Below are 26141 nucleotides of genomic sequence, written 5' to 3'. Positions count from 1 at the left end.
AACGTCTCACATGACTGAGGCAACTAGCCAGTGTCTCATGACAAATACTAACAACGTTTTAGAATTTTAATACATAGAGGAAATAACTTAACTGCCGAGGGTACATCCTTGTCTTTGGGCATCCAGTGTAATGCATCCAGGCTTCTCTTCCAGTAAATACATTGGCTGGTCATCCTCCTCCATCCCCCCCTCCACTCTTCCATCAAAGGGTTACAACTCCTTTTCTCCCTGGGGATCACATGCTACATCACTTGATCAACCTGATGTGCACACGAGCAGACCACAAAAGAGCCCTTGTGAGAGAACTGCATAAAAACAAGAAAGCAAGGATTCAGATACGCATGCAATGTAACATGCTTTTGCAGAGTTGTAAATTAATCTCTTGTCATTCTCCTGTCATCCAATTCTCTCTGTTAGGACTACTGAATTTCTGGTAATCCACCATTAGGTGATAATTTCATGGAACTAATTTTGATGTAAAGGAATGTAGTGTGGTGAAATGGGGTTAAAAAGCCATAATCTTAGTCACGTGCTTAAAAAAAAAAAAACTGAAAGTTGAAACTTCATTCATCTAAATCAAACCAGCAGCCACACCCCATCTCTCCTCCAATCTCTTCAGCCTCTCCTCTCCTTGCCTCAGATCAGGACTTGAGGCTACTTGGACTCATTGCTCAGCTATGCAGTAGAGAATTAGCTTGAGCCAAGAAGCAGAGATTGGGCAGTTTGCCATTGACAAGCGGGCTGAGAGCTACACCCATACACCCTTCATCTCCCCCAGTAGCTATGTCCCTCCTCACAGGGGACCAACCCCAGCCATGCAGGCTTCCGGAGCCCAGAACACACATCACAGGTCTGGGCTGTTACTCAGTGGGGAGTGTGGACTGTAGGGAGTCTACGAAGGAGGACTACTTGGACAGTATGGAGCCCGTTGTGTTTGGGGTGGTGGAGCTTCCCAGGCGGTCTCGGGGGAGGTTGCTGCTGCATGGCATGGTGATGTTTGGAAGGGAATTTTGCTATGCGGTGGAGGCAGCCTTCGTCACGCCAGTGCTTCTTAGTGTCGGACTCCCTCAGAGCTTGTACAGCCTTGTGTGGCTGATCAGCCCCATCCTGGGCTTTCTGCTGCAGCCCATCATCGGCTCGGCCAGCGACTACTGCAGGTCCCCGTGGGGCCGACGGAGGCCCTACATCCTCGCACTGGGGATTATGATGCTGATGGGCCTTACCTTGTTTCTAAATGGAGATGCAGTCATATCTGGTAAGAGCCCATGGCTATCAGGCATAGTGTTCTACAATGTATGTGAGAACTGGTCTATGTTTTTTCAATAGTTGTCATGGAGTTGGGCAGCTTGTATATGAGAAACCAAAATACTTTCACTTTAACATACGTAGTATATTTAATTTAAACTTGTGCTTAATTAATGGGCTGTTTCAATGTTGATAGAAAATGCAAATATTTTTTTTAACGCCCTGCCCGAGCCACCCCTACCTTAAGAGAAACATGAGGGTATCGCGCTCTGAACTCAAACGACTAATTAAATTATCTGAACACCAGATTATTTTGCTCAGACAGTCAAACTAATTAACAGCTGCCAGAAGAGGGCAATAACTGAAATCGAAGAAGAATATTACATATTTACAGACACGTCACTGCATAATTTAGATGTGTGTGTGTTTGTCTGGCAGTTGAATGTGTTTCATAACTATTAATGAGAGGGTGTCTTAGTATGTCTAGACAGAAGGGTCAAATGTTCCTATTATTTTGACTGGACCAAGTTGATTGCACAAGGTGTTCAAAAAAATGAGCTCGACCGCAGGCCTTGCACAACAGCAATTATTGAAACCTTAATATGAGTGCTGGACACAATCCTGAGTCTCAAGGGAAAAACTATCTGCAAAGAACAGAAATGAAAGAGATATGGCATATCTTTACACCTCTGCAAATACTGAGACGTACACTGAACAAAAATGTAAAGGCAACATGGAAAGTGTTGGTCCCATGTTTCATGAGCTGAAATAAATGATCCCGGAAACGTTCCATACGCACTAAAAGCTTATTTCTCTCAAATGTTGTGCACAGATTTGTTTACATCCCTGTTAGTGAGCATTTCTCCTTTGCCAAGATAATCCATCCACCGGACAGGTGTGGCATATCAAGAAGTTGATTAAACATCATGATCATTAACAGGTGCACCTCGTGCTGGGGACAGTAAAAGGCCACTCTAAAATGTGCAGTTTGTCACTCAACACAATGCCACAGATGTCTCAAGTTTTGAGGGAGCGTGCAATTGGCATGCTGACTGCAGGAATGTCTACCAGAGCTGTTGCCAGAGAATTGAATGTTAATTTCTCTACCATAAGCCAATGTCGTTTGAAAGAATTTGGCAGTACCTCCAACCTGTCTCACAACCGCAGACCACGTGTATGACATCGTGTGGGCGAGTCGTTTGCTGATGTCAACGTTGTGAACTGTAACTCAGTAAAATCTTTAAAATTGTTGCATGTTGCATTTATATTTTTGTTCAGTGTACATGTTCGGCCCATACCTCTTTTCACAAACTGTTATATCCACTGTTGTTTATGTTGTTCATTTTCATGTCCGTCCATGAATTTGAGCTTACTGAAAAGGGATTGTTTAATTTATTGGGTCAGGTCTATGGTTAGCTGGTAAGACCTGGGTCAAAATACATATTTCAAATACTTTTAAATAGTTGAGCTGTGCTTGTGTATTGAAAAGTATAAATGTAAGTAGAATAATACTAAAATATGGAAATGAATTCTCTCCGTAAGGGCTTGGATTGGATTTATTTTTGCAGCAGTATCGTACATTGATCTGACAACCTAACTTTTTGTTTTCAGTGAATGCCTTCATTGTTGGTTTCGGTTATGCCGGATTTCACCTTCTCTGTAATAGTACTGTACAATACATAGTGTGACCACTTACAGTACTTTTGTTAAGATGATTATTTCCATTCTTCAACACTAGGAAATAGTAAAACGGGATCTGTGACAATGCACACCCTGTGTGTTAGCTACTGTAGTGTAAAGTACAGTATATGTGGATACAACGGATAAAACTAAGCTTTGAGGAAAGTTCTTGAATTTCTCCAAGATCAAAACGTAGGCCTCAATACATCCGGCATGCCTAATAAGACTGCAACACAACACCCAACTGGGATTTGTAATGGCATTAGTAATCACCCAAATTTAAATACGGCTGGGTAGGTTTTAATTCTGCTGCAATCTGTTAGCCAATTGTTTCTCACTCAAGATTAAGGACATAATTCTGTTTGTTTGTGCTCCGCCGGGTGCACAACATAATTATGACAATTATTCTGACTGATTTGCAACAGTATCTCTTTTTGATGAGCATCAACACTAGATACTGTGATTACTAATACAAATGTTGTACACAGTGTCAGATTGAGGATATTAACATACAATTAAGTAGGAGTTGTTTTTCTAGCCAGACAGAGCCATGCTGGCAATGTGTTTTGTTTAAATTTTAGTTTATTTTCTTTTTAAAGGCCCCCCCCCAAAAAAATGTGCCTTTTGAACTGCCCTTGCATTGTGTTGAACAAAAGGAATGTGGTTTCAAACATGCTGTTCCTTGCTATGTGGTGAATACATGACTGTATTAGCCCCCATCGATCTTGATGAAACCGTAAGTATCAATGTACTGAAACTACATGATCAAATGTGTTTGATCAAGTTGTTAACAAATCCACTGTTTACCTCAGAAGCCCTGGAAAATATGTCTCATCACGTCTGTAAACGTCAGCTGGGCCAGTGTCTGTCTTGAAGTTAATGGCTGAGTGAAAGATGTACTTCTTAAGGCAAACTGACATGATTCAGCTGCTACGCCTCATCCTAAACAAACACAAAAAAGCATTCAGAACTATCTGTTATTGAAAGTGGATCTAGTTGTAGTAACGAGTGAAAAATCGGACAGACTGAATCTGTAACTTGAAGTAAACTCCTGTCTTTTTCCTCTTTTGCAGCGTTAGTACAGGATAGGTCATTGAAGAGGATATGGGCCATCGTCATAGTCATGTTTGGAGTGGTGCTATTTGACTTTGCAGCAGACTTCATCGATGGGCCAGTCAAGGCCTACCTCTTTGACGTCTGCTCGTACACAGACAAGGAAAGAGGACTGCACTACCATGCCCTTCTCACAGGTAAGAAAAATATTATATAACCTCCCTCCCACTAGTCAGATTCAATATTGTTTTAGTGAAAGGCTCTTACTGTTATGCTTGTGGGAATATAGAAATTCAAATTGGTAGGCAAATGTGGAGATTCATTGCTTTATTTGCTGTCTTTATTGATATAGGTTTACTTTTATATTGGTATTATATGTATATTTTCAGAGTTTTGTTGTCATGTAGTTAATGTGATTGTTATGGAATAAGAAAACTGGTGTCCCAATCTACACTCCTTTATATGAAGTTATTTTAGACAGTGCATGTGAGGCAGCCGGACTGGGATCACTGGCTCAGTGCAGTGTGCAGAGTGCATGTCTGGGTGTGGGGAGGAGAGGGTCCCTGCAGCACAGAGTGCATATTCACATGTGATGTAAATACCTCTCAGTATGCTCTGTACTTTTAAGTGGCTGTTTAGTAACCTGAAGCCCGGCCCTCAGAGCTCGCACAGTGAGTGCGTCAGTCAACAAGCTCGTGAGTAAGTATTCGAGTGTACTAGCGAGCGAGTGCGTGGACTCAGCTGATTGCAAGGGAAGCCGGCACAGGGTGGTGTGAGCTTGTTCAGTAGGTCCTAATCCAGCAGATACTCAGTCATGTGTTGGAGTCATGAGTTGGAGCTGAGAGAGAGAGGGGAGGCACATGACCTGCTAGTCACCGTAGCCCTGGTATTTGGAGGAATGTGTGTGTTTTTTCTTGACACACAAGAATTGGCTGTTATGATATTTCTCTTTTGTACTGTTTTATCATTGCAGTCACATGACTTAAACATAAAAAAACACCCCAAACTTAATTTTGACTACCCTCACAACTCAAAAACTTTACTAGCCTGTGAATTTAGAGGTGACGAAGTTGAGAGTCAATTAGTGGATAAATGCATGAAAATACACAAATACATACGCTACCATGCAAAAGTTTGGGGTCGCTTAGAAATGTCCTTGTCTTTGAAAGAAAAGCACATTTCTTCGTCGATTAAAATAATATCAAATTGATCAGAAATACAGTGTAGACATTGTTAATGTTGTAAATGACTATTGTAGCTGGAAACGGCAGATTTTTTATGGAATATCTACATAGGCGTACAGAGGCCCATTATCAGCAACCATCACTCATGTGTTCCAATGGCACGTTGTGTTAGCTAATCCAAGTTTATCATTTTAAAAGGCTAATTGATCATTAGAAAACCATTTTGCAATTAAGTTAGCACAGCTGAAAACTGTTGTACTGATTAAAGAAGCAATAAAACTGGCCTTCTTTAGACTAGTTGAGTATCTGGAGCATCAGCTTTGTGGGTTCAATTACAGGCTCAAAATGGCCAGAAACAAATAACTTTCGTCTGAAACTCGTCAGTCTATTCTTTTTCCGAGAAATGAAGGCTATTCCATGCGAGAAATTGCCAAGAAACGGAAGATCTCGTACAACGCTGTGTACTACTCCCTTCAAAGAACAGCGCAAACAGTCTCTAACCATAATAGAAAGAGGAGTGGGAGGCCTCGGTGCACAACTGAGCAAGAGGACAAGTACATTAGCGTGTCTAGTTTGAGAAACAGACGCCTCACAAGTCCTCAACTGGCAGCTTCATTAAATAGTACCCGCAAAACACCAATCTCAATGTCAACAGTGATGAGGCGACTCCGGGATGCTGGCCTTTTAGGCAGAGTTGCAAAGAAAAATCCATATTTCATACTGGCCAATAAAAATAAAAGATTAAGATGGGCAAAATAACACAGACACTGGACAGAGGAACTCTCCCTAGAAGGCCAGCATGCCGGAGTCACCTCTTCACTGATGACGTTGAAACTGGTGTTTTGCGGGTACTATTTAATGAAGCTGCCAGTTGAGGATTTGTGAGGCGTCTGTTTCTCAAACTAGACACTCTAATGTACTTGTCTTCTTGCTCAGTTGTGCACCAGGGCCTCCCACTCCTCTTTCTATTCTGGTTAGAGCCAGTTTGCGCTGTGAAGGGAGTAGTACACAGCGTTGTACGAGATATTCAGTTTCTTGGCAATTTCTCGCATGGAATAGCCTTCATTTCTCAGAACAAGAATAGACTGACGAGTTTCAGAAGAAAGGTCTTTGTTTCTGGCCATTTTGAGCCTGTAATCGAACCCACAAATGCTGATGCTCCAGATACTCAACTAGTCTAAAGAAGGCCAGTTTTATTGCTTATTTAATCAGAACAACAGTTTTCAGCTGTGCTAACATGATTGCAAAAGGGTTTTCTAATGATCAATTGGCCTTTTAAAATTATAAACTTGGATTAGCTAACACAACGTGCCATTGGAACACAGGAGTGATAGTTCCTGATAATGGGCCTCTGTACACCTATGTAGATATTCCATTAAAAAATCTGCCGTTTCCAGCTACAATAGTCATGTACAACATTAACAATATCTACACTGTATTTATGATCAATTTGATGTTATTTTAATCGACAAAAAATTTGCTTTTCTTTCAAAAACAAGGACATTTCTAAGCGACCCCAAACTTTTGCACGGTAGTGTATATAACAAAATACTTAACATGACAGTTGTTGAAACATGCCATGTCCAAGATATTCTTTGAAGTATGAATTGATTATTCTTTTAGAACTAGAGTTGTTTATATAGCTGGATGTTTTTAGAGATTAGCTGTCTGAGCATGCGGAATGCTAATGGGTTTCATGGTCTTTGGTTCAATGTCTTTTCTAACTCACTGTGTATCTCCAACTAATAATGCAGATGCAGACTTTTTCCAAACTGCCTCTATGGATAGATACAAAAAAATGTATAAAGTTTCCAAGTTTCTCTGCAATAATATACCATTTGCAATAATGGAAGGAGAGGACCAGAGATATACAGTATACATGCAAATATAGCCTGCCGTATAATTCTATTTATATGGCTCGAGAGATGCTATTTGTTATAGTAGTCAGGGAGTAGTGCAGTGAAGTGAAATCTTAGTTTGAGGTTCTCAAACGCAATGCATAATTGATGACAATGTTTCAGTTACATGCAGGTATATCATTGTAGGATACAGGATGAAGAATTTATGGAACACACAGTGCCAGTCAAAAGATTGGACACACCTACTCATTCAATAGTTTTTATTATTATTTGTACTATTTTCTACATTGTATAATAATAGTGAAGACACCAAAAGTATGAAATAACACATATGGAATCATGTAGTAACGAAAAAAGTGATGACAGCTTTGAACACTGTTGGCATTCTCTCAACCAGTTTCATGAGGTAATCTTAGTTTGAGGTTCTCAAACGCAATGCATAATTGATGACAATGCATAATTGTCTAAGGAATGCATTTCAATTAACAGGTGTGCCTTGTTAAAAGTTAATTTGTGGAATTAATTTTCTTCTTAATGCTTTTTAGGCAATCAGTTGTGGTGTGACAAGGTAGGGGTGGTATACAGAAGATATCCCTATTTGGTAAAATACCAAGTCCGTATTATGGCAAGAACAGCTCAAATAAGCAAAGAGAAACAACAGTCCATCAATATTTTAAGACATGAAGGTCAGTCAATGCGGAACATTTCAAGAACTTTTAAAGTTTCTTCAAGTGCAGTCACAAAAACCAAGTGCTATGATGAAACTGTCTCTCTGCATGAGGCCTGCCACAGGATAGGAAGACCCAGAGTTACCTCTGCTGCAGAGGAAAAGTTTATTAGAGTTAACTGCACCACAGATTGCAGCTCAAATAAATGCTTCACAGTAACAGACATCTCAACATCAACTGTTCAGAGAAGACTGTGTGAATCAGGCCTTCATGGTCGAATTGCTGCAAGGACACTACTACTAAAGGACACCAATAATAAGAAGAGACTTGCTTGGGCCAAAAACACGAGCAATGGACATCAGACCAGTGGAAATCTGTCCTCTGGTCTGATGAGTCCAAATTTGAGATTTTTGGTTCCAAACGCCATGTCTTTGTGAGATGCAGAGTAGATGAACGGATGATCTCCGCATGTGTTGTTCTCACCGTGAAGCATGGATGAGGAGGAGTGATGATGGGTGGGTGCTTTGCTGGTGACATTGTCGGTGATTTACAGTTGAAGTCAGAAGTTTACACACACTTAGGTTGGAGTCATTAAAACTCATTTTTCAACCACTCCACAAATTTCTTGTTAACAAACTATAGTTTTGGCAAGTCAGTTAGGACATCTACTTTGTACATGACACAAGTAATTTTTCCAACAATTGCTTACAGACAGATTATTTCACTTATAATTCACTGTATCACAATTCCAGTGGGTCAGAAGTTTACATCCACTAAGTTGACTGTCCCTTTAAACACCTTAGAAAATGTCAGAAAATTATGTCATGCTTTAGAAGCATCTGTTAGGCTAATTGACATCATTTGAGTCAACTGGAGGTGTAACTGTGGATGTATTTCAAGGCCTACCTTCAAACTCAGTGCCTCTTTGCTTGACATCATGGGAAAATCAAAGGAAATCAGCCAAGACCTCAGGAAAATGTAGACCTCTGGTTCATCCTTGGGAGCAATTTCCAAATGCCTGAAGGTACCACGTTCATCTGTACAAAAAATAGTACGCAAGTATAAACACCATGGGACCACGCAGCTGTCATACCGCTCAGGAAGGAGGTGCATTCTGTCTCCTAGAGATAAACGTACTTTGGTGCGAAAAGTGCAAATCAATCCCAGAACAACAGCAAAGGACCTTGTGAAGATGCTGGAGGAAACAGGTACAAACGTATCTATATCCACAGTAAAACGAGTCCTATATCGACATAACCTGAAAGGCCGCTCAGCAAGGAGAAGCCACTGCTCCAAAACCACCATAATAAAACCAGACTACGGTTTGGAACTGCACACAAAGATTGTACTCTTTGGAGAAATGTCCTCTGGTCTGATGAAACAAAAATATAACTTTTTGGCCATAATGACCATCATTATGTTTGGAGGAAAAAGGGGGATGCTTGCAAGCCGAAGAACACCATCCCAACCGTGAAGCACAGGGGTGGCAGCATCATGTTGTGGGGGTGCTTTGCTGCAGGAGGGACTGGTGCACTTCACAAAATAGATCAGCATCATGAAGGAGGAAAATTATGTGGATATATTGAAGCAACATCTCAAGACATCAGTCAGGAAGTTAAAGCTTGGTCGCAAATGGGTCTTCCAAATGAACAATGACCCCAAGCATACTTCCAAAGTTGTGGCAAAATGGCTTAAGGACAACAAAGACAAGGTATTGGAGTGGCCATCACAAAGCCCTGACCTAAATCCTATAGAAAATGTGTCTGTCACGTCCTGACCATAGAAAGCTGGACAGGAGGTGTGACAGGAGGTTTTTCTAGTCATTATTTTCTATGTGGGGTTCTAGTTTAGTTTTTCTATGTTTGGGTGATTTGTGTTATTCCCAATTGGAGGCAGCTGGTAATCATTGTCTCTAATTGGGGATCATACTTAAGTAGCTTGTTTTTCACTTGTGGGTTATGGGATATTGTTTATGTGTAGTTGCTTTGTAGTCACGGTTTGTTTATTCTTTATTTGTTTAGTATTTTTTTCTAAAGTTTCACTTTCTAATAAATTATGTGGAATGCTACTCACGCTGCGCCTTGGTCTGATCATTATTATGACGAACGTGACAGAATATCCCATCCGACCAGGACCAAGCAGCGTGACCAGGTGAAGGAGTCCTGGACTTGGGAAGAAATTCTTGATTGGAAGGGATCCTGGACTTGGGAAGAAATCCTGGCAGGACAGGATCGCCTTCCATGGCGGGAGACGCAAGCGGTGAAGGAAGGACAGCGAAGACGACAGGGTTCCGGGCCACGACACAAGCCCAAGAAGCAACCTCAAAATATTGTTTTGGGGGGGCACATGGGTTGGTCGGCGAGGCTGAGGGGCAAGTCGGAGAGCGAAGAGGAATATTGGGATGAGTCAGAGTCCGTTGAGGAGTTATTGGATAAATTGGAGGAGAGTGGACGGAGGGGAGATTTAGAGACTTTCGAGGAATTGTTGGATAAATTGGAGGAGAGTGAAGAGAGAGAGCTGTTGGTTTGGCGTAGTGTGCATGGCATTTGCCTTGAGGAGCGTGTTAGTCGTCCAATGCCACCTGTGTCAGCTCCCCGTACTCGTCCTGAGAAGTGTGTTAAAGTTCCGGTACAATTGAGGCCGGCTATACGCACCAGGTCTCCAGTGCGCCTTCACAGCCCAGTACGTCCTGTGTCAGCTCCCCGTACTCGTCCTGAGAAGTGTGTTAAAGTTCCGGTACAATTGAGGCCGGCTATAAGCACCAGGTCTCCAGTGTGCCTTCACAGCCCAGTACGTCCTGTGTCACCTCCTCGTACTCTCCCTGAAGTTCGTGTCCCCAGTCCGGTACGTCATGTGCCTACTCCTCGCACTCTTCCTCAAGTGCGCCTTCCCAGTTCGGTGCATCCTGTGCCTGCTCCTCGCACTCTCCCTCAACTGCGCCTTCCCAGTCCGGTGCGTCCTGTGCCTGTTCCTCGCACTCGCCCTGAAGTGCATGTCACCAGTCCGGTGCTACCTGTATCGGCCTCACGCATCAGGCCTCCAGTGCGCCTTCACAGTCCAGGATATCCTGCGCCAGCTCTATGCACAGTGTTGCCAGTGCGCCTGCACAGCCCAGTACGTCCTGTGCCAGCACCTCGCACTTGCCGGGCTAAAGTGGGCATCCAGCCAGGACGGGTTGTGCCAGCTCTATGCTCCAGACCTCCAGTGCACCTCCACGGTCCAGTATATCCTGCACCGGTTCTACGCACCAGGTCTTCAGTGTGCCTCCACAGTCCAGTGCGTCCTGTGCCTGCTCCCCGCACTCACCCTGAAGTGCGTGTCACCAGTTTGGCACCACCTGTGCCGGCTCCATGCACTAGGTCTCCAGTGCGCATTCCCAGTCCAGTACGTCCTGTGCCTCCTCCTCGCACTCTTCCTGAAGTGCGTATCCTCAGTCAGGTACGTCCTGGGCCTGCTCCCCACACTCGCCCTGAGGTGCGTGTTACCAGTCTGGTGCTACCTGTGCCGGCCCCACTCATCAGGCTTCCAGTGCGCCTACCCGTTCCAGAGCTTCAGGCGACGGTCCCCAGTCCAGAGCTTCCGGCGACGGTCCCCAGTCCAGAGCTTCCGGCGACGGTCCCCAGTCCAGAGCTTCCGGCGACGGTCCCCAGTCCAGAGCTTCCGGCGACGGTTCCCAGTCCAGAGCTTCCGGCGACGGTTCCCAGTCCAGAGCTTCCGGCGACAGTTTCCAGTCCAGAGCTTCTGGCGACAGTTTCCAGTCCAGAGCTTCCGGCGACGTTTCACAGTCCGGAACCTCCAACGACGGTCCACAGTCCGGAGCCTCCTGAGACGGTCCACGGCCCGGAGCCTCCTGAGACGGTCCACGGCCCGGAGCCTCCTGAGACGGTCCATGGCCCAGAGCCTCAAGCTCCATGGCCGGAGCTTTCCTCTGCGCCGATGCCCAGTCTAAGCACGGCGATCAGTCTTCTTCTGCGTTGGTGCCCAGTCCAGGCACAGTGTTCAGCCTGGGTCCATGGCTGGACCCGCAGGATGAGCGGGTTCTTCGGCCCGCACCAGAGTCACCTCAGATGTTGACGGATTCGCAGGATGAGAGGGTTCTTCGTCCTGCACCAGAGGCGCCGCCGACACTAGACCCCCCCCCCCCCTAACCCTTCCTTTTTTGTTTCATGTTTTGCAGTCGGAGTCCGCACCTTTGTGGGTGGGTGGGGGGGAAGTACTGTCACGTCCTGACCATAGAAAGCTCTTATTTTCTATGATAGAGTAGGTCAGGGCATGACAGGGGTTTTTTCTAGTTATTATTTTCTATGTGGGGTTCTAGTTTAGTTTTCCTATGTTTGGGTGATTTGTGTGATTCCCAATTGGAGGCAGCTGGTAATCGTTGTCTCTAATTGGGGATCATACTTAAGTAGCTGTTTTTCACTTGTGGGTTATGGGATATTGTTTATGTGTAGTTGCTTTGTAGTCACGGTTTGTTTATTCTTTATTTGTTTTGTATTTTTTTTCTAAAGTTTCACTTTCTAATAAATTATTAAATTAACTTTCTAATAAATTCTAATAAACACTTTCTAAAATACTTATTTCCCTCATTAAAATACAAATCATTTTAAAACATTTTTGACATGCGTTTTTCAGGATTTTTTTGTTGTTATTCTGTCTCTCACTGTTCAAATAAACCTACTATTAAAATGATAGACTGATCATTTCTTTGTAAGTGGGCAAACGTACAAAATCAGCAGGGGATCAAATACTTTTTTCCCCCACTGTATGTCCAAATTATAGGGATATGTCTGACAGAACAAGCCACTTATCTGTGTGCAGGATCGTACTACGTGACAACTCATTTATCACAACATTACTCCCAGCTTCTCTGAGATCACCCAGCCTAAACATTACATTGTGACATGAGCTTTACATTCAGATGCAAGAAGCATTATTTTATAAATCAGACACTGTATTTATTAAATACAGCCCACGTTATCTTCCTTGGAAAATTCAAAACCACCACAGGCAAAATGGTGTCAGGTAGCCTAGCGGTTAGAGCGTTGGGCCAGTAAGCGAAAGGTTAATAGTTCAAATTCAGATCAGACAAAGGTGAACAATCTGCTGATGTGCCCTTGAGCAAGACACTTAATCCTAATGTTAAGACCTAAAGCCGTGACCCCACTCCCAGAGGGTGTCTCGGGGAGTTTGCATATGCAAAAAACACATTACCAATTCACACGTGTATGATACATACTTGTACATGTGTGAAATAGGACAAATATAACCACCCTCCAAATTATTATTATTAATGATGAAATGTTTTTAAAAATGTTCAGTTCAATTCCTGGATTGCAGATGCCGTCTGATGACTCTGCTATGACCAATGGCCTAGGACCCCACCAACTGACCTGATAACCAATCTCTATTGTGCCTGTTGTCTGTTGTAGGGCTTGGGGGTGCCTTTGGGTACCTCGTGGGAGCCATGGACTGGGGTCACTCGTCCCTGGGCCGACTGCTGGGGTCAGAGTACCAGGTCATCTACTTCTTCTCTGCTCTGACCTGGATGGTATTCCTCATCGTGCATCTCTTCAGCATCCCAGAGACACCCCTGGCCAAGGACATTAGCTTGGACGTGATGACCCCCAATGCACTCCTCCTCCTCAGCACACACAGCAGCAGTGGTGGCTATGGATCCTTGCATGGATCAATGTCCCAAGAGTCGGAGGCAGACCTCCGGCCTCGTTCATTCTCTGCCCTGGGGGAAGCCAATTCCGTCACATCCAGTGCCAAGCAACCCAACAAAGAGGTATGTCAAAGACACACCATGAAGTCTAGTCTGGCTGACCTTCTCTATGAGATCCTGACTTTGATACCAATACTGTGTTTTACAGGTAACAAAACAAAGAGATCAGTCTATGAAACTACACACACTAATGGAATGTCAAATCCTTTGAAACACATCAGTGTTAAATGGCATCAGTGTTTATTAAGAAGAATGTGATCACACCGTAGAGTAATCTTAATGTACACTCCAGTATACATGCTTTGATTTAGGGTTTTATGTTCATATCTCATGGCACTTCTATGGCACTTAAAAAGAGGTGACTACCTCTCGAGTATCTCCTTGGGTAAAAGCTCTTGATTTCCTCGTGAGGAGATATGTATTATATACTATTTACACAGTATAGTGTGACCTTTGTGTTTTCTGACACGTGTCTCACTAAACGCTGCTCGCACGCAAGCCCTGACCCCCAGGCTCCAGGCTCTGACTTTAGGTTTGTCTTTGAAAGGTTAAAGCCTGGGAATTATGTAAAGTACTTACGTAGTAGTAACAATGACTGTTTTATACTGATAACGCAAAATGAATGCTTGAGCTTTAAGTATGAGAACAAGTCATTTATAAAGCCATGAGTTTCAATACTCTCCATATTAGACTACGCAAACAGTCTGGGTGTGCATATCTCTCTTTGGAGCATTGCGAGTGGTCTGCGTCCTTAGTCAAATGTGGCATCGCTGTGTGAGATATGTGCTTTCACGCCTCTATGGTGTAGCATTGCTCTGGTGTGTGACAATGGTGACCACTCCACAGGCAATGCCATAGTAACCACATAATTAGAATTTTACACAATTTCAATGTGTATAATTTCCATATATGGTTTGGATAGAGGAGAGTGGATAGAGAAGGTGGGAGGTGGGGATTGGAGACAGCAGGATTGTTAGAGGACAAGGGTCATGCAGTTATTTAAAGAAGCAGGAAACAGTAACTTGTGTCTGTCTGTTCCCAAACCTAGTGTTAATGGAGGAAACAGGTTTTCTTAGTTACCAGCGTCAGCTGGATTACATGCATGGTTACCTTGACGCTGATTAGACCAGGCAGTCATCAGGTCTGGCTAGAGTGTAGAACAACCACTAAAAGGTTGCAATGTCACCTCACACGAGAAAGCCATTTAAACCATCGTTATACTGTACTGTGGCAGTGGCGGTTGTAGCTTGTAATCATAACATTTCAAAGTATATAAATATATACAAATATATACAAAAATAAGACTAATAAATATCAAAAAGAAGTAACAAAGACAAATGTTGATTTGGCACTCGAGCATCAGTATATTACCCATCCCCCTACACTGTCAACCAAGAGTCAAGACTAAATCAATTCACCTTGGTGGTGTGCAGACTGGTTTTATATTATTCTTAACGATTTCGCACAAACCAGAAAAAAATGCAACAATATGTCTGTGAAACTATATGTTATCAGTATTATGAATGAATTGTGGTTTATCTGGTAGCATTTCATAGTGTGACTGATTTTACTAATTGCATTAGTACTGTACAAATTTAGAGGTGCACTTTTTTATAGATTTTCCCGCTCCCCCTACCTCAGGCTTCCAGTGGGGAGACCTCAGGTCAACCTACCCCCGCGCCCCTCCCCATCTCATACTTCTGAGTGGGAGACCTTCCCAGACAGTAGCCTGCCTAGCTCACAAACTATAATCAGGGCGCCCACTCCGACAAGGTTAATTGACCCACAGGCCCACACGGTGACATGATATCATTGACATGATGTGCAAATGAGCAATACAAAACCGATCGCGCAAATGTCACCATTCCGAATTTTTTTGTGCGGGCGCCCCGTGCCGCCCCCGGCAAGATGGCCTCTACCTAAATCCGCCACTTGCTACAGGTATCGGTAACTCAGCCCCTGGAATTAAATGAATTACATGACATGTAAGGCTCAGACAGCCATTCAAACCAGTGCTCTGAAAGAGACACATTGAAACCCAGACTAGTGTTCAACAATCTAATTCAGCACCATAACAATGGAAATGTAATGACTGTATTTATGCCCAGCGTGTAACTAAAGCTGGAAATGAATTATGACTGACTTTTCAGTTATTCAACATTTTATGAAAAGAGACAGGAATGATTACTGTATGTTCTTAGATGATACCATTCTAGCAGGCAAGGGTCCTCTATTATCACAGTAGTCAGACAGGGTACTTCGGTGCAACCATAGATTTTCATATTCTATTTCGATGGGTACAGCCACTTTACAGAATTCCTAGAAAATGTTGATTGGGAATTTATTTGGGGATAATAACATCAGTTTATTGTATGCTGTCATGCCACACTGTGTACATGTACACAATATAAAAAAGCGTTCAATCCGAGAGAACATTAGTTACTATACTAAACCAGAACACGATTAAAGAAATAGAACACACAGTACATTTTATTTCACCCATTTCTTTAATCCCTTGTCCTTTGTTTTTTTTCCCCCCTCGGTTCCTGACTTGTTAAAACAGGATTTTTTGCCGGATAAGGCTAGTATATCTTTCATTAGCTAAAAGTCTTCATCTGACCTCTCTCTTTATTCTTATCTGACCCCTACTGTTCCTTGTTCTTTTTTAATTCCCTCTGTTCTGACCCCCTGTTGTTCCCGTGTGAGTCCTTCTGAAGTCTCATGGCCTGACCCGGTGTGTTTCTCTAAACTGCAGCAGAAGAGGATGACTCTGAAGTCATGTCTCATGGCCATGATTAACATGCCAAGTCATTACCGCTGTCTCTGTGTCAGTCACCTGCTGGGATGGACTGCCTTCCTCTGCAACATGCTCTTCTTCACAGACTTCATGGGACAGGTGAGAAGAGAAAGAGAGAGAGAGAGATGGAGTGAGAGATGGAGTGAGAGTGTGTGTGTGTACGCGGGTCTGTTTCTGTGTCTGTGCGGCGGGAGGAGTGGGTCGTTCGTTCAGTGTAGCTACCGTTAAACATTAAACTAATACTATCACTCATTCACGGCCAATGACTACTGTTATTTGACAGTGGTCATTAAAGAAGTGAATCTTTTCACCCAATTTAAATTCTCATGTCGTCTTCAACGTTAGGCGATAGCAAAATGCTCGCCGTGGTGTTCATTAATAGGCTTCCTCTGTTGGTTTAGCTCCATCACAACAAACCCTGATTGGTGGGTAGTCTCTCGTCACGGCGTTCGCTGATTGGTTTTGTGTGCTCAGATGAATTGGTCTGTAATGACAGACAGGAGTTTATAGTGATCACGGCTGATCTGGATGCTACAAGCACTCACACAGGCCGCAGTTACACGGTGGTCATGGTGAGTTAGTGGTTGCAGGCAGACTGAGGCAGATTGAGCAGCATGCCAGGCGTGAACAAACCCTGCTCTGGCTGTGTCAATAGAGAGCTGTGGCACAGAGATGGCTTATGATGTTGATACAGGCTTTGGCAGCTATGTGATAACACATGGGATGGAGCTTGTTAACTGTTATAAGCTACTGTACAGCACATGCACTATAAAGCGAATACATCATAATCATCATCATTATCCCTCACTTCATGCAGGCACTAGCTTTTATCTCAATCCTCAATACCCATACCACCACTTTTATTGATTATTTGTGGGGGTGACTTTGCCTCCATTTTGTATGTGATTATCATAATTATCATACTTAGTCATAACTTGTGTCAAATAATGGTTGAGTTGATTGTGTGTGTTGACAGATTGTGTATAAGGGCAACCCATATGCGGACCATAACTCCACAGCCTACGAGCGGTATGAGAGGGGGGTGGAGATTGGATGCTGGGGTCTCTGCATCAACGCCGTCTCCTCTGCTCTTTACTCCTGTAAGTCGTGTCGCAGCAAGCATAAGACATTATTGGAGTCAGCGAATGTCTACATGTGATTTAGCTCAATGCCCCCTTTCTGATTTTCTCTACTTGCATATTTTTGATAGTGAATGTTATCAGATCTTCAACCAAAACCCAGTATTAGATAGGGAACCTGAGTTTACAAATAACACATAATGGGACCCATCTCGTCCAAAATGTTGACTCAAGTTTGCCAAAAAGCACCTGGAAGACTCTTGGATGATCATCAAGACTCATGGAAGAATGTTCTATGAACAGGTGAATCAAAATGATAACATTTTGGACGACATGGGTCCCATTATGCCTAGCGAAAACCAAACATTGCATTCCACAGTAAGAACCTTATACCAACGGTCAAGCATGGTGGTGATAGTGTGATGGTTTGGGGATGTCTTGCTGCCTCAGGACCTGGATGACTTGCCTTAATAGAAGGAACCATAAACTCTGTGTTGTGTCAGATAATTCTACTGGAGAATGTCAGGTCATCCGTCTGTGAGCTGAAGGTGAACCGCAGCTGGGTCATGCAGCAAGACAATGATCCAAAAAACACAAGTCTACGTGAAAATGGCTAAAAAGCAACACATTTGAAGATTTGGAATGACCTAGTCAAAGTCCAGACCTAATCCCAATTGAGATGTTGTGGCAGGACTTGAAGCGAGCAGTTCATGCTTGAAAACCACAAATGTTGCTGAGTTAGAGCAGTTCTGTATGGAAGATGGACCAACATTCCTCCACAGCGACATGAGACTGATCAATAACTACAGGAAGTGTTTGGTTGCAGCTAAAGGTGGCACAACCAGTTTGTTGAAAAACCTTTGGCAACGATTACAGGCTTGAGTCGAGCTTGGCACACCTGTATTTGGGGAGTTTCTCCCATTCTTCTCTGCAGATCGTCTCAAGCTCTGTCAGGTTGGATGGGGAGCGTCGCTACACAGCTACTTTGCACAGCAGAGATGGTTGTCCTTCTAGAAGGTTCTCCCATCTACATAGAGAAACTCTTGAGCTCTGTCAGAATGACCATCGGGTTCTTGGTCCCCTCCCTGACCAAGGCCCTTCTCCCCCGATTGCTCAGTTTGGCCGGGCGGCCAGCTCTAGGAAGAGTCTTGGTGTTTCCAAGCATCTTCCATTTAAGAATGATGGAGGCCACTGTGTTCTTGGGAACCTTCAATGCTGCAGTAATTTTTTGGTTCCGATACCCAGATCTGTGCCTCAATGCAATCCTGTCTCGGAGTTCTGTGGACAATTCCTTCGACCTCATGGCTTGGTTTTTGCTCTGACATGCACTGTCAACTGTGGGACCTTATATAGACAGGTGTGTGCCTTTCCAGATCATGTCCAATCAATTGAATTCACCACAGTTGGACTCCAATCAAGTTGTAGAAACATCTCAAGGATGATCAATGGAAACAGGATGCATCTGCGCTCAATTTCGAGTCACATAGCAAAGGGTCTGAATACTTATGTAAATTAGGTATTTCTGTTTTGAAATGTAAAAAAAAAAATCTGTTTTCGCTTTTTCGTTATGGGGTATTGTGTGAGGAAAATTGATGAGGAAAAATGTCTCATTTAATCAATTTTAGAATAAGGCTGTATCGTGACAAAATGTTGAAAAAGTCAAGGTGTCTGACTTAAAATTAACCTTCAACAAGGCACACCTGTTAATTGAAATGCATTCCAGGTGACTACCTCATGAAGCTGATTGTGAGAATGCAGTCATCAAGGCAAAGGGTGGCTACTTTGAAGAATCTAAAATACATGTTGATTTGTTTAACACTTTTCTGGTTACTACATGATTCCATATGTGTTTTTTCATAATGTCGATGTCTTCACTGTTATTCTACAATGTAGAAAATAGTAAAAATAAAGAAAATGCCTTGAATGAGTAGGTGTGTCCAAAGTTTTGACTGGTACTGTATATATACAAAGAAATGTCAAAAGAAAAACAGGTAAAACTAAACGAGCGCTCTGGAGCGCTAGCGTGTCATGGAACACACCTTCCACGTTATTCATTATTTTCCATAGAATGCATAGCCACTTGTTGATTATGCCTTACTTAATTATACATGCAGTCTTCTTGGACACGTTCTGTGTTCTTATACTTAACCAATAAGGCACGAGTGGGTGTGGTATATGGCCAATATACCACGGCTAAGGGCTGCTCTTACGCACGACGCATCACAGAGTGTCTGGACGCAGCCCTTAGCCGTGGTATATTGGCCATATATCACAAACCCCCGAGGTGCCTTATTGCTATTATAAACTGGTTACCAATGTAATTAGAGCAGTAAAAATAAATGTTTGTCAAACCCGTGGTAGATGGTCTGATATACCATGGCTGTCAGCCAATCAGCATTCAGGACTCGAATCACCCAGTTTATTAACAGTAGTATATAATGTAACAAAAAAGGCTTACTTGGCAGTACCAGTCCACATACTGTTTAACCCTTCTGTTGTGTTTGTTTCATGTTAATTCATTCTGTGTTCCTGGTACAAAATGACCGCCCCATTATAGCTGATTATAAATCCATAATAATACATATATTATCACCTAATGTTGTGTAAGATCTTTTTATCAACTTAAGTTCTTGTGAACATTACACGTTTTGAACTTCTATTTGCCATTTATGGCCTGTAGGCCTCAATGACCTGAGCTCATACAACTCGTTTTTGAGTTAAAAAAAAAGCAATGTATGGATTATTTTGACTATAACAAATACTCAGATGAAACATATTGTGCTATTTATCACAGACTACTTTGTGTCAAAGTTTAACAAGGACTCTCTCCTCCTCACCAGTGTCATGATCAAAGATATGATCAAGAGCCTCACATACAGTATATCGTTTGGTCATTGTGCTGCCACAGAATGAATTGTGAGCAAGGCCTCAAAAAAGCTTTATATACCAGAGCTGTGAGAAAAGTTCTATATATTATTGAAACAATGTTGCGATTGTTTGTGAGAATGCCAACAGGTGTGGTTCCTGTGGGGGAAAGATTATATTGGGGAAAGGTTCCTGTGGGGGTTGCCATGGAAGGGGAGTGAGGTGTGTGTGTGTGTGTGTGTGTGTGTGTGTGTGTGTGTGTGTGTGTGTGTGTGTGTGTGTGTGTGTGTGTGTGTGTGTGTGTGTGTGTGTGTGTGTGTGTGTGTGTGTGTGTGTGTGTGTGTGTGTGTGTGTGTGCTCAAACATACATGCATGTGGGGGTCTGGGAATGGAAGTGGGTCCATCTGATGACTGGGCATGTGCCTGAACTCAATTTTATACACTAATTGTAGTCTCACTCATTCATTTCTAATGTCCGGTCATTTTTGACCGGGAATACCACAGGTGTACAAAAGTTAAATAAAACACCCAAAATGTTATTAAAATCATCAAAATGTATTTAGTGTGTTCAGATGACCTTTGTGGACAAAGTCATGGAACCTTGTGACAATCAGATTAAATGAACTACATTTTTCAGAGAGAAAACATGTAAATAGTTCCAATTTGACCGGAACACAGCAGGAGGGTTAAAGCTGAAATCTCTCTCTCTCTCCCTGTCACATTCGTTGTAAGAAGGAGACCAAGGTGCAGCGTGGTAAGCGTACATCACTATTTATTAGATGAACACCGAAACAAAAAAACAAAATAAATACAAAACGAAACGATACGTTTAGTAGGGCATAAGCTCAGTACCAAAACAAGATCCCACAATCACATGTGGGAAAAGGGCTGCCTAAGTATGATCCCCAATCAGAGACAACGATAGACAGCTGCCTCTGATTGGTAATCATACCAGGCCAACAAAGAAATAGAAAATCTAGAATGCCCACCCAAATCACACCCTGACCTAACCAAATAGAGAAATAAATGGGCTCTCTACGGTCAGGGCGTGACAGTACCCCTCCCCAAAGGTGCGGACTCCGGCCGCAAAACCTGACACAATAGGGGAGGGTCTGGGTGAGCATCTAGCCTCGGTGGAGGCTCCGGTGCGGGACGTAGACCCCGCTCTGCTCGCGGATCCGCCATCCTCGGTGGCGACTATATTTCGGGGGTCATCGCCGAAAGCTCCGGACCGTGGATCGTCGCCGGAGGACCCGGACCGTGGATTGTCGCCGGAAGCTCCGGACCGTGCATCGTCGCCGGAGGCTCCGGACCGTAGATCGTCGCCAGAGGCTCTGGACTGCTGACCGCCGCCGGAGGCTCTGGACTGCTGACCGCCGCTGGAGGCTCTGGACTGCCGACCGCCGCTGGAGGCTCTGGACTGCGGACCGTCTCTGGAGGCTCAGGACTGCGGACCGTCTCAGGAGGTTCCGGACCGTGGACCGTCTCAGGAGGTTCCGGACTGTAAGCCGTCTCAGGAGGTTCCGGACTGTAAGCCGTCTCAGGAGGTTCCGGACTGTAAGCCGTCTCAGGAGGTTCCGGACTGTAAGCCGTCTCAGGAGGTTCCGGACTGTAAGCCGTCTCTGAAGGTTCCAGACTGTGGACCGTCTCTGGAGGTTCTGGACTGTAGACCGTCTCTGGAGGTTCCGGACTGTGAAACGTTGCCGGAGGCTCCGGACTGGGGACCGTCGCTGCAGGCTCCGGACTGGGGACCGTCGCTGCAGGCTCCGGACTGGGGACCGTCGCTGCAGGCTCCGGACTGGGGACCGTCGCTGCAGGCTCCGTGCCATGGTTCATCACTACAGGCTCCGGGCCATGGATCATCACTGGAGGCTTTGTGCCATGGATTATCACTGGAGGCTTCGTGCCATGGATCATCACTACAGGCTCCGGGCCATGGATCATCACTGGAGGCTTCGTGCCATGGATTATCACTGGAGGCTTCGTGCCATGGATCATCACTACAGGCTACGGGCCATGGATCATCACTGGAGGCGTCATGCCATGGATCATCACTGGAGGCTTCGTACGTGGAGCCGGAACAGGTCTCACCGGACTGAGGAGACGTACTGTCCGCCTGGTGTGTGGAGCTGCCACAGGGCTTACCAGGCTGGGGAGACGCACTGGAGACCGGGTGCGTGGAGCAGGCACAGGACGTACCAGGCTGGAGAGACGCACTGGAGGCCGGGTGCGTGGAGCAGGCACAAGATATACTGGGCTGTGGAGGTGCACTGGAGGTCTGGAGTGTAGGGTTGACACAACCCGTCCTGGCTGGATGCTCACTTTAGCCCGGCAAGTGCCGGGCGCTGGCACAGGACGCACTGGGCTGTGAAGGCGCACTGGCGACACAGTGCGTAGAGCCGGTGCAGGATATCCTGGGCCGAAAGACGCACCGGAGACCAGGAGCGCTGAGCCTGCACAATCCGTCCTGGCTGAATGCCCACTCTAGCACGGCAAATGCGGGCGCAGGCACTGAGTGCTCCGTGCTGTGAATGCGCACTGGAGACACAGTGCGCATCACCGCATAACACGGTGCCTGACCGGTCACACGTGACTCCCGATCTCGTCGCCGTTCCTCCCTTGCTGCTTCCACCTGTTCCCATGGGAGGCGATCCCTTCCGGCCTGGATCTCCTCCCACGTCCAGGTTCCTTTGCTGTCCAGGATGTCCTCCCATGTCCACTCCTCCTGGCCACGCTGCTTGGTCCGTTTTTGGTGGGATCTTCTGTCACGTTCGTCGTAAGAAGGAGACCAAGTTGCAGCGTGGTAAGCGTACATCATATTTATTAGATGAACACTGAAACAAAAAACGAAATAAATACAAAACGAAAACGATACGTTCAGTAGGGCATAAGCTCAGTACCAAAACAAGATCCCACAATCACAGGTGGGAAAAGGGCTGCCTAAGTATGATCCCCAATCAGAGACAACGATAGACAGCTGCCTCTGATTGGGAATCATACCCGGCCAACAAAGAAATAGAAAATCTAGAATGCCCACCCAAATCACACCCTGACCTAACCAAATAGAGAAATAAATGGGCTCTCTACGGTCGGGGCGTGACACTCCCTCTCACCCTCTCTCCACCCTCCCCTCCTTCTCTCTCTCTCTCTCTCTCTCGCTCTCGCTCTCCCTCTCACCCTCTCTCCACCCTCCCCTCCTTCCCTCTCTCTCTGATGTGTCTGCAGATGTCCAGAGGCTGCTGCTGCCTTACATCGGTCTGAAGGGGCTCTACTTCGTAGGATACTTTGTGTTTGGTCTGGGCACCAGTCTTATCGGCCTGTTCCCCAACATTATCACCACCCTCATCCTGTGCAGTGTCTTCGGAGTCATGTCCAGCACCTTGTACACCATCCCCTTCAACCTCATCTCAGAGTACCACCGTGAGGAGGAGGTCAGTACCCTCTCTTTCATAGCCTGGTCCCAGATCTGGTTGTGCCACTACAATGACCATAGGAGTTGGCAAGACTGCACAAACAGATCTGGGACCAGGCTACTCTCTCACACCTCAGATAGTTGGAACTGATAGTGGATTGTACATTCTGAGGCTGTGGCAGCTTACGTTACAAGCTAATAATGTGTAGTCGTTGCGAACCTCATCCACCACCTGTCTGTAGCTCATACATCGAGTGATGCACATCTGTAACTTGAATACTCACCATGTGTCATGTATCACCGCTCCCCTTTTCGCCTTCATGAAGGCGTAGAGTTACTTTCTAATTCTATTTATTGATTTAGTCTTTATTCTGTTTTCTGTCCAACGAGAGTGTCATGAATCACTTGTAATTCACATTGCATAGGTAATCCCACTATAGGTTGCTTTCTCTGGAATACTTGAATGTCATTCAGGGAAAACAACTCTATACCCGCATTTCTTTTGAATTGATTCCCACACTGTCTAAATCAATACCCATCACCCTTCCAAAGAAGAGCGTATTATAAGACAAGGAGTGGTGAGGATTGGCATCCAAATGTGTCTTAATACAGTGAGATAATGACAGAGTGGACCCACGTGCATCACTAGAGCTGCTTCTGATTACGTTACCACTTCCCTTCACCAACAGATGGGTGACCTTCTGTCCTCCCAACCCCCCGTCTCCCCACTCCCCATGAGCATGACTATTTGCCAGGCCATAGAGCCCAGCTATCTGTTGAGCATGTCAATGTTGAGTGGTCAACGCTGTGTTGGTCAGCATGGGCCCCATGCGAAGAGCAGGTGTGCCCTTCAAAACAGACAGGCCTCCCAAACACCCTCCCCTGTCTCTACAGACCGATCGGACAACCTGTTCCTTTCCATAATGCTGTTGCTCAACAGGCCTCGCTTAGACAAGCTGCTGTTAGTGCTTTGGCTAAGCAGTAAACACCCTTTCATTATGTAAAAAGGGAAAGGCTTGGCTTTGGATGGAAAAAAGGGATTAATGAGATTCAGTTTAGCCAATCTGCACTTCACTTTGGATTCAACACTTTCTGTCAGCTTCGGTAAGGGCATCTCTGGACAGCGCTCCATGTCTAATTGTGAAAATAGTAGACGTATATTCTATAATCTCAGGACGTGGGGAAATACATTTGATCCAAATAATTTAGATTGATGAAACGCACATTTTATCTCAATGAAAATCGGAAAGTATGATTTAAAAAAAATACATATATTGCTTTTTTTATAGGCAAGTGATATGTTATCCACATGAGAACATCAATTCAGCAATAAAGACCCCAAATTACTAACTGTAGTCCAGTCTGCCAATGCACGAGGCTGATTAATTTTGAAACATATAATCCCTAAATTGCTGCTTTCACCAAGAGTTAGGGAAAGACTAATACTGCATAATCAAACAGATGGAAGATTCCAACAATGTCTCCAACTGACAAAGCAAAAGTGTTTTCCACCATTGTACTTTTCTTTCATATCACTATCATGTTCATGTCTGTTTTTCCACTATTTCCCTCTGATAGATTAGTCAATTACACTGATTTATATCAGACCAAACATATCTGGTTTCAGCTCCATTTCCTATCAATCTATTAGCTCCCGTTAGAGCAGGACATGAAGGGGATTTGTGATAACTAGTTTATTGATTTGGAGCTGAAGCATTGCTTGTAATTCTGCTTACTAGGCTATGTTCACAAAAGACTTCCCCAGCTGCTCTTGTTCTTGTAATGTGTCACAACAGGTTACATTTCCTTTAGTTTTACAACATGTTCTTTCACAACATGTCATATACTGGGTGGACTGTGGACGGCGTGTGTGACTATGAGAGTGTGTTTGTTATACAGTAAGTAGCATTTCTAAAATGGATTCTTCCTGTTGTGACACCAGTTGCAGAGAAAGATGGGGAAAGGGAATCCTGCAGGACAGGATCGAGGCACCGGCGTGGATTGTGCAGCGCTCACGTGTATGGTGCAGCTGGCTCAGATCATCGTGGGGGCGGGACTGGGGGCATTGGTTAACATGGCAGGAAGTGTGATTGTGGTGGTCCTATCAGCATCGACGATGTCTCTAATTGGCTGTCTGTTCATCGCCCTCTTCATCAGATACGTGGAATAACCTCTTAATAAAGATATTTACTTATACCCTTTAACCTCGTCTCCCTCTTCCTTACACCCCATTAAGGTTTTTGTAAATGGATTAAAAGCTGCTTCATATGCTCTTGAGCAAGGCAAAACAAACTGTGCAGATCAATGTGTTCCTCTCATCCTCCCTATGTTCCCCATTTGCTATACCAGTAGATGTTCTAAAAAATATGTTGGTGAAGACAGATGGGGCATACTAATGGTGTGCCCTTAGGCGAGGCTTTTAACCAATATAAATCCATCTGTATCGAAGTCAAAACAGTGAGCCTAGTTGCCCCAGATGAATTACGTCAAGCACATCACTCGAAATTGAATTCATTAAAATGAAAGAAGTTAGAAATCCTAGACGTTATTTCATGTGGGTTTAACTCCTTTGAA

The 26141-nt window shown here is 44.4% G+C and overlaps 1 protein-coding gene across 1 annotated transcript; it reads left to right on the top strand.

Moving 5' to 3' along the window:
• Positions 1-386: 386 nt before the first annotated feature.
• slc45a2 (solute carrier family 45 member 2) lies at positions 387-25771 on the top strand. The gene is made up of 7 exons (XM_014129320.2): positions 387-1255; positions 3999-4175; positions 13119-13477; positions 16170-16310; positions 17188-17311; positions 23381-23586; positions 25510-25771. Exons 1-7 carry the CDS (start codon positions 784-786, stop codon positions 25735-25737), a joined length of 1707 nt encoding a protein of 568 aa, XP_013984795.2. The 5' UTR covers positions 387-783; the 3' UTR covers positions 25738-25771.
• Positions 25772-26141: the final 370 nt, after the last annotated feature.

Source organism: Salmo salar, chromosome ssa01 (assembly GCF_905237065.1).
Source record: "Salmo salar chromosome ssa01, Ssal_v3.1, whole genome shotgun sequence".
Taxonomy (NCBI): domain Eukaryota; kingdom Metazoa; phylum Chordata; class Actinopteri; order Salmoniformes; family Salmonidae; genus Salmo; species Salmo salar.
Note: the sequence above shows the minus strand (reverse complement) of the source record. Positions and strands in the feature narration are given on the sequence as shown.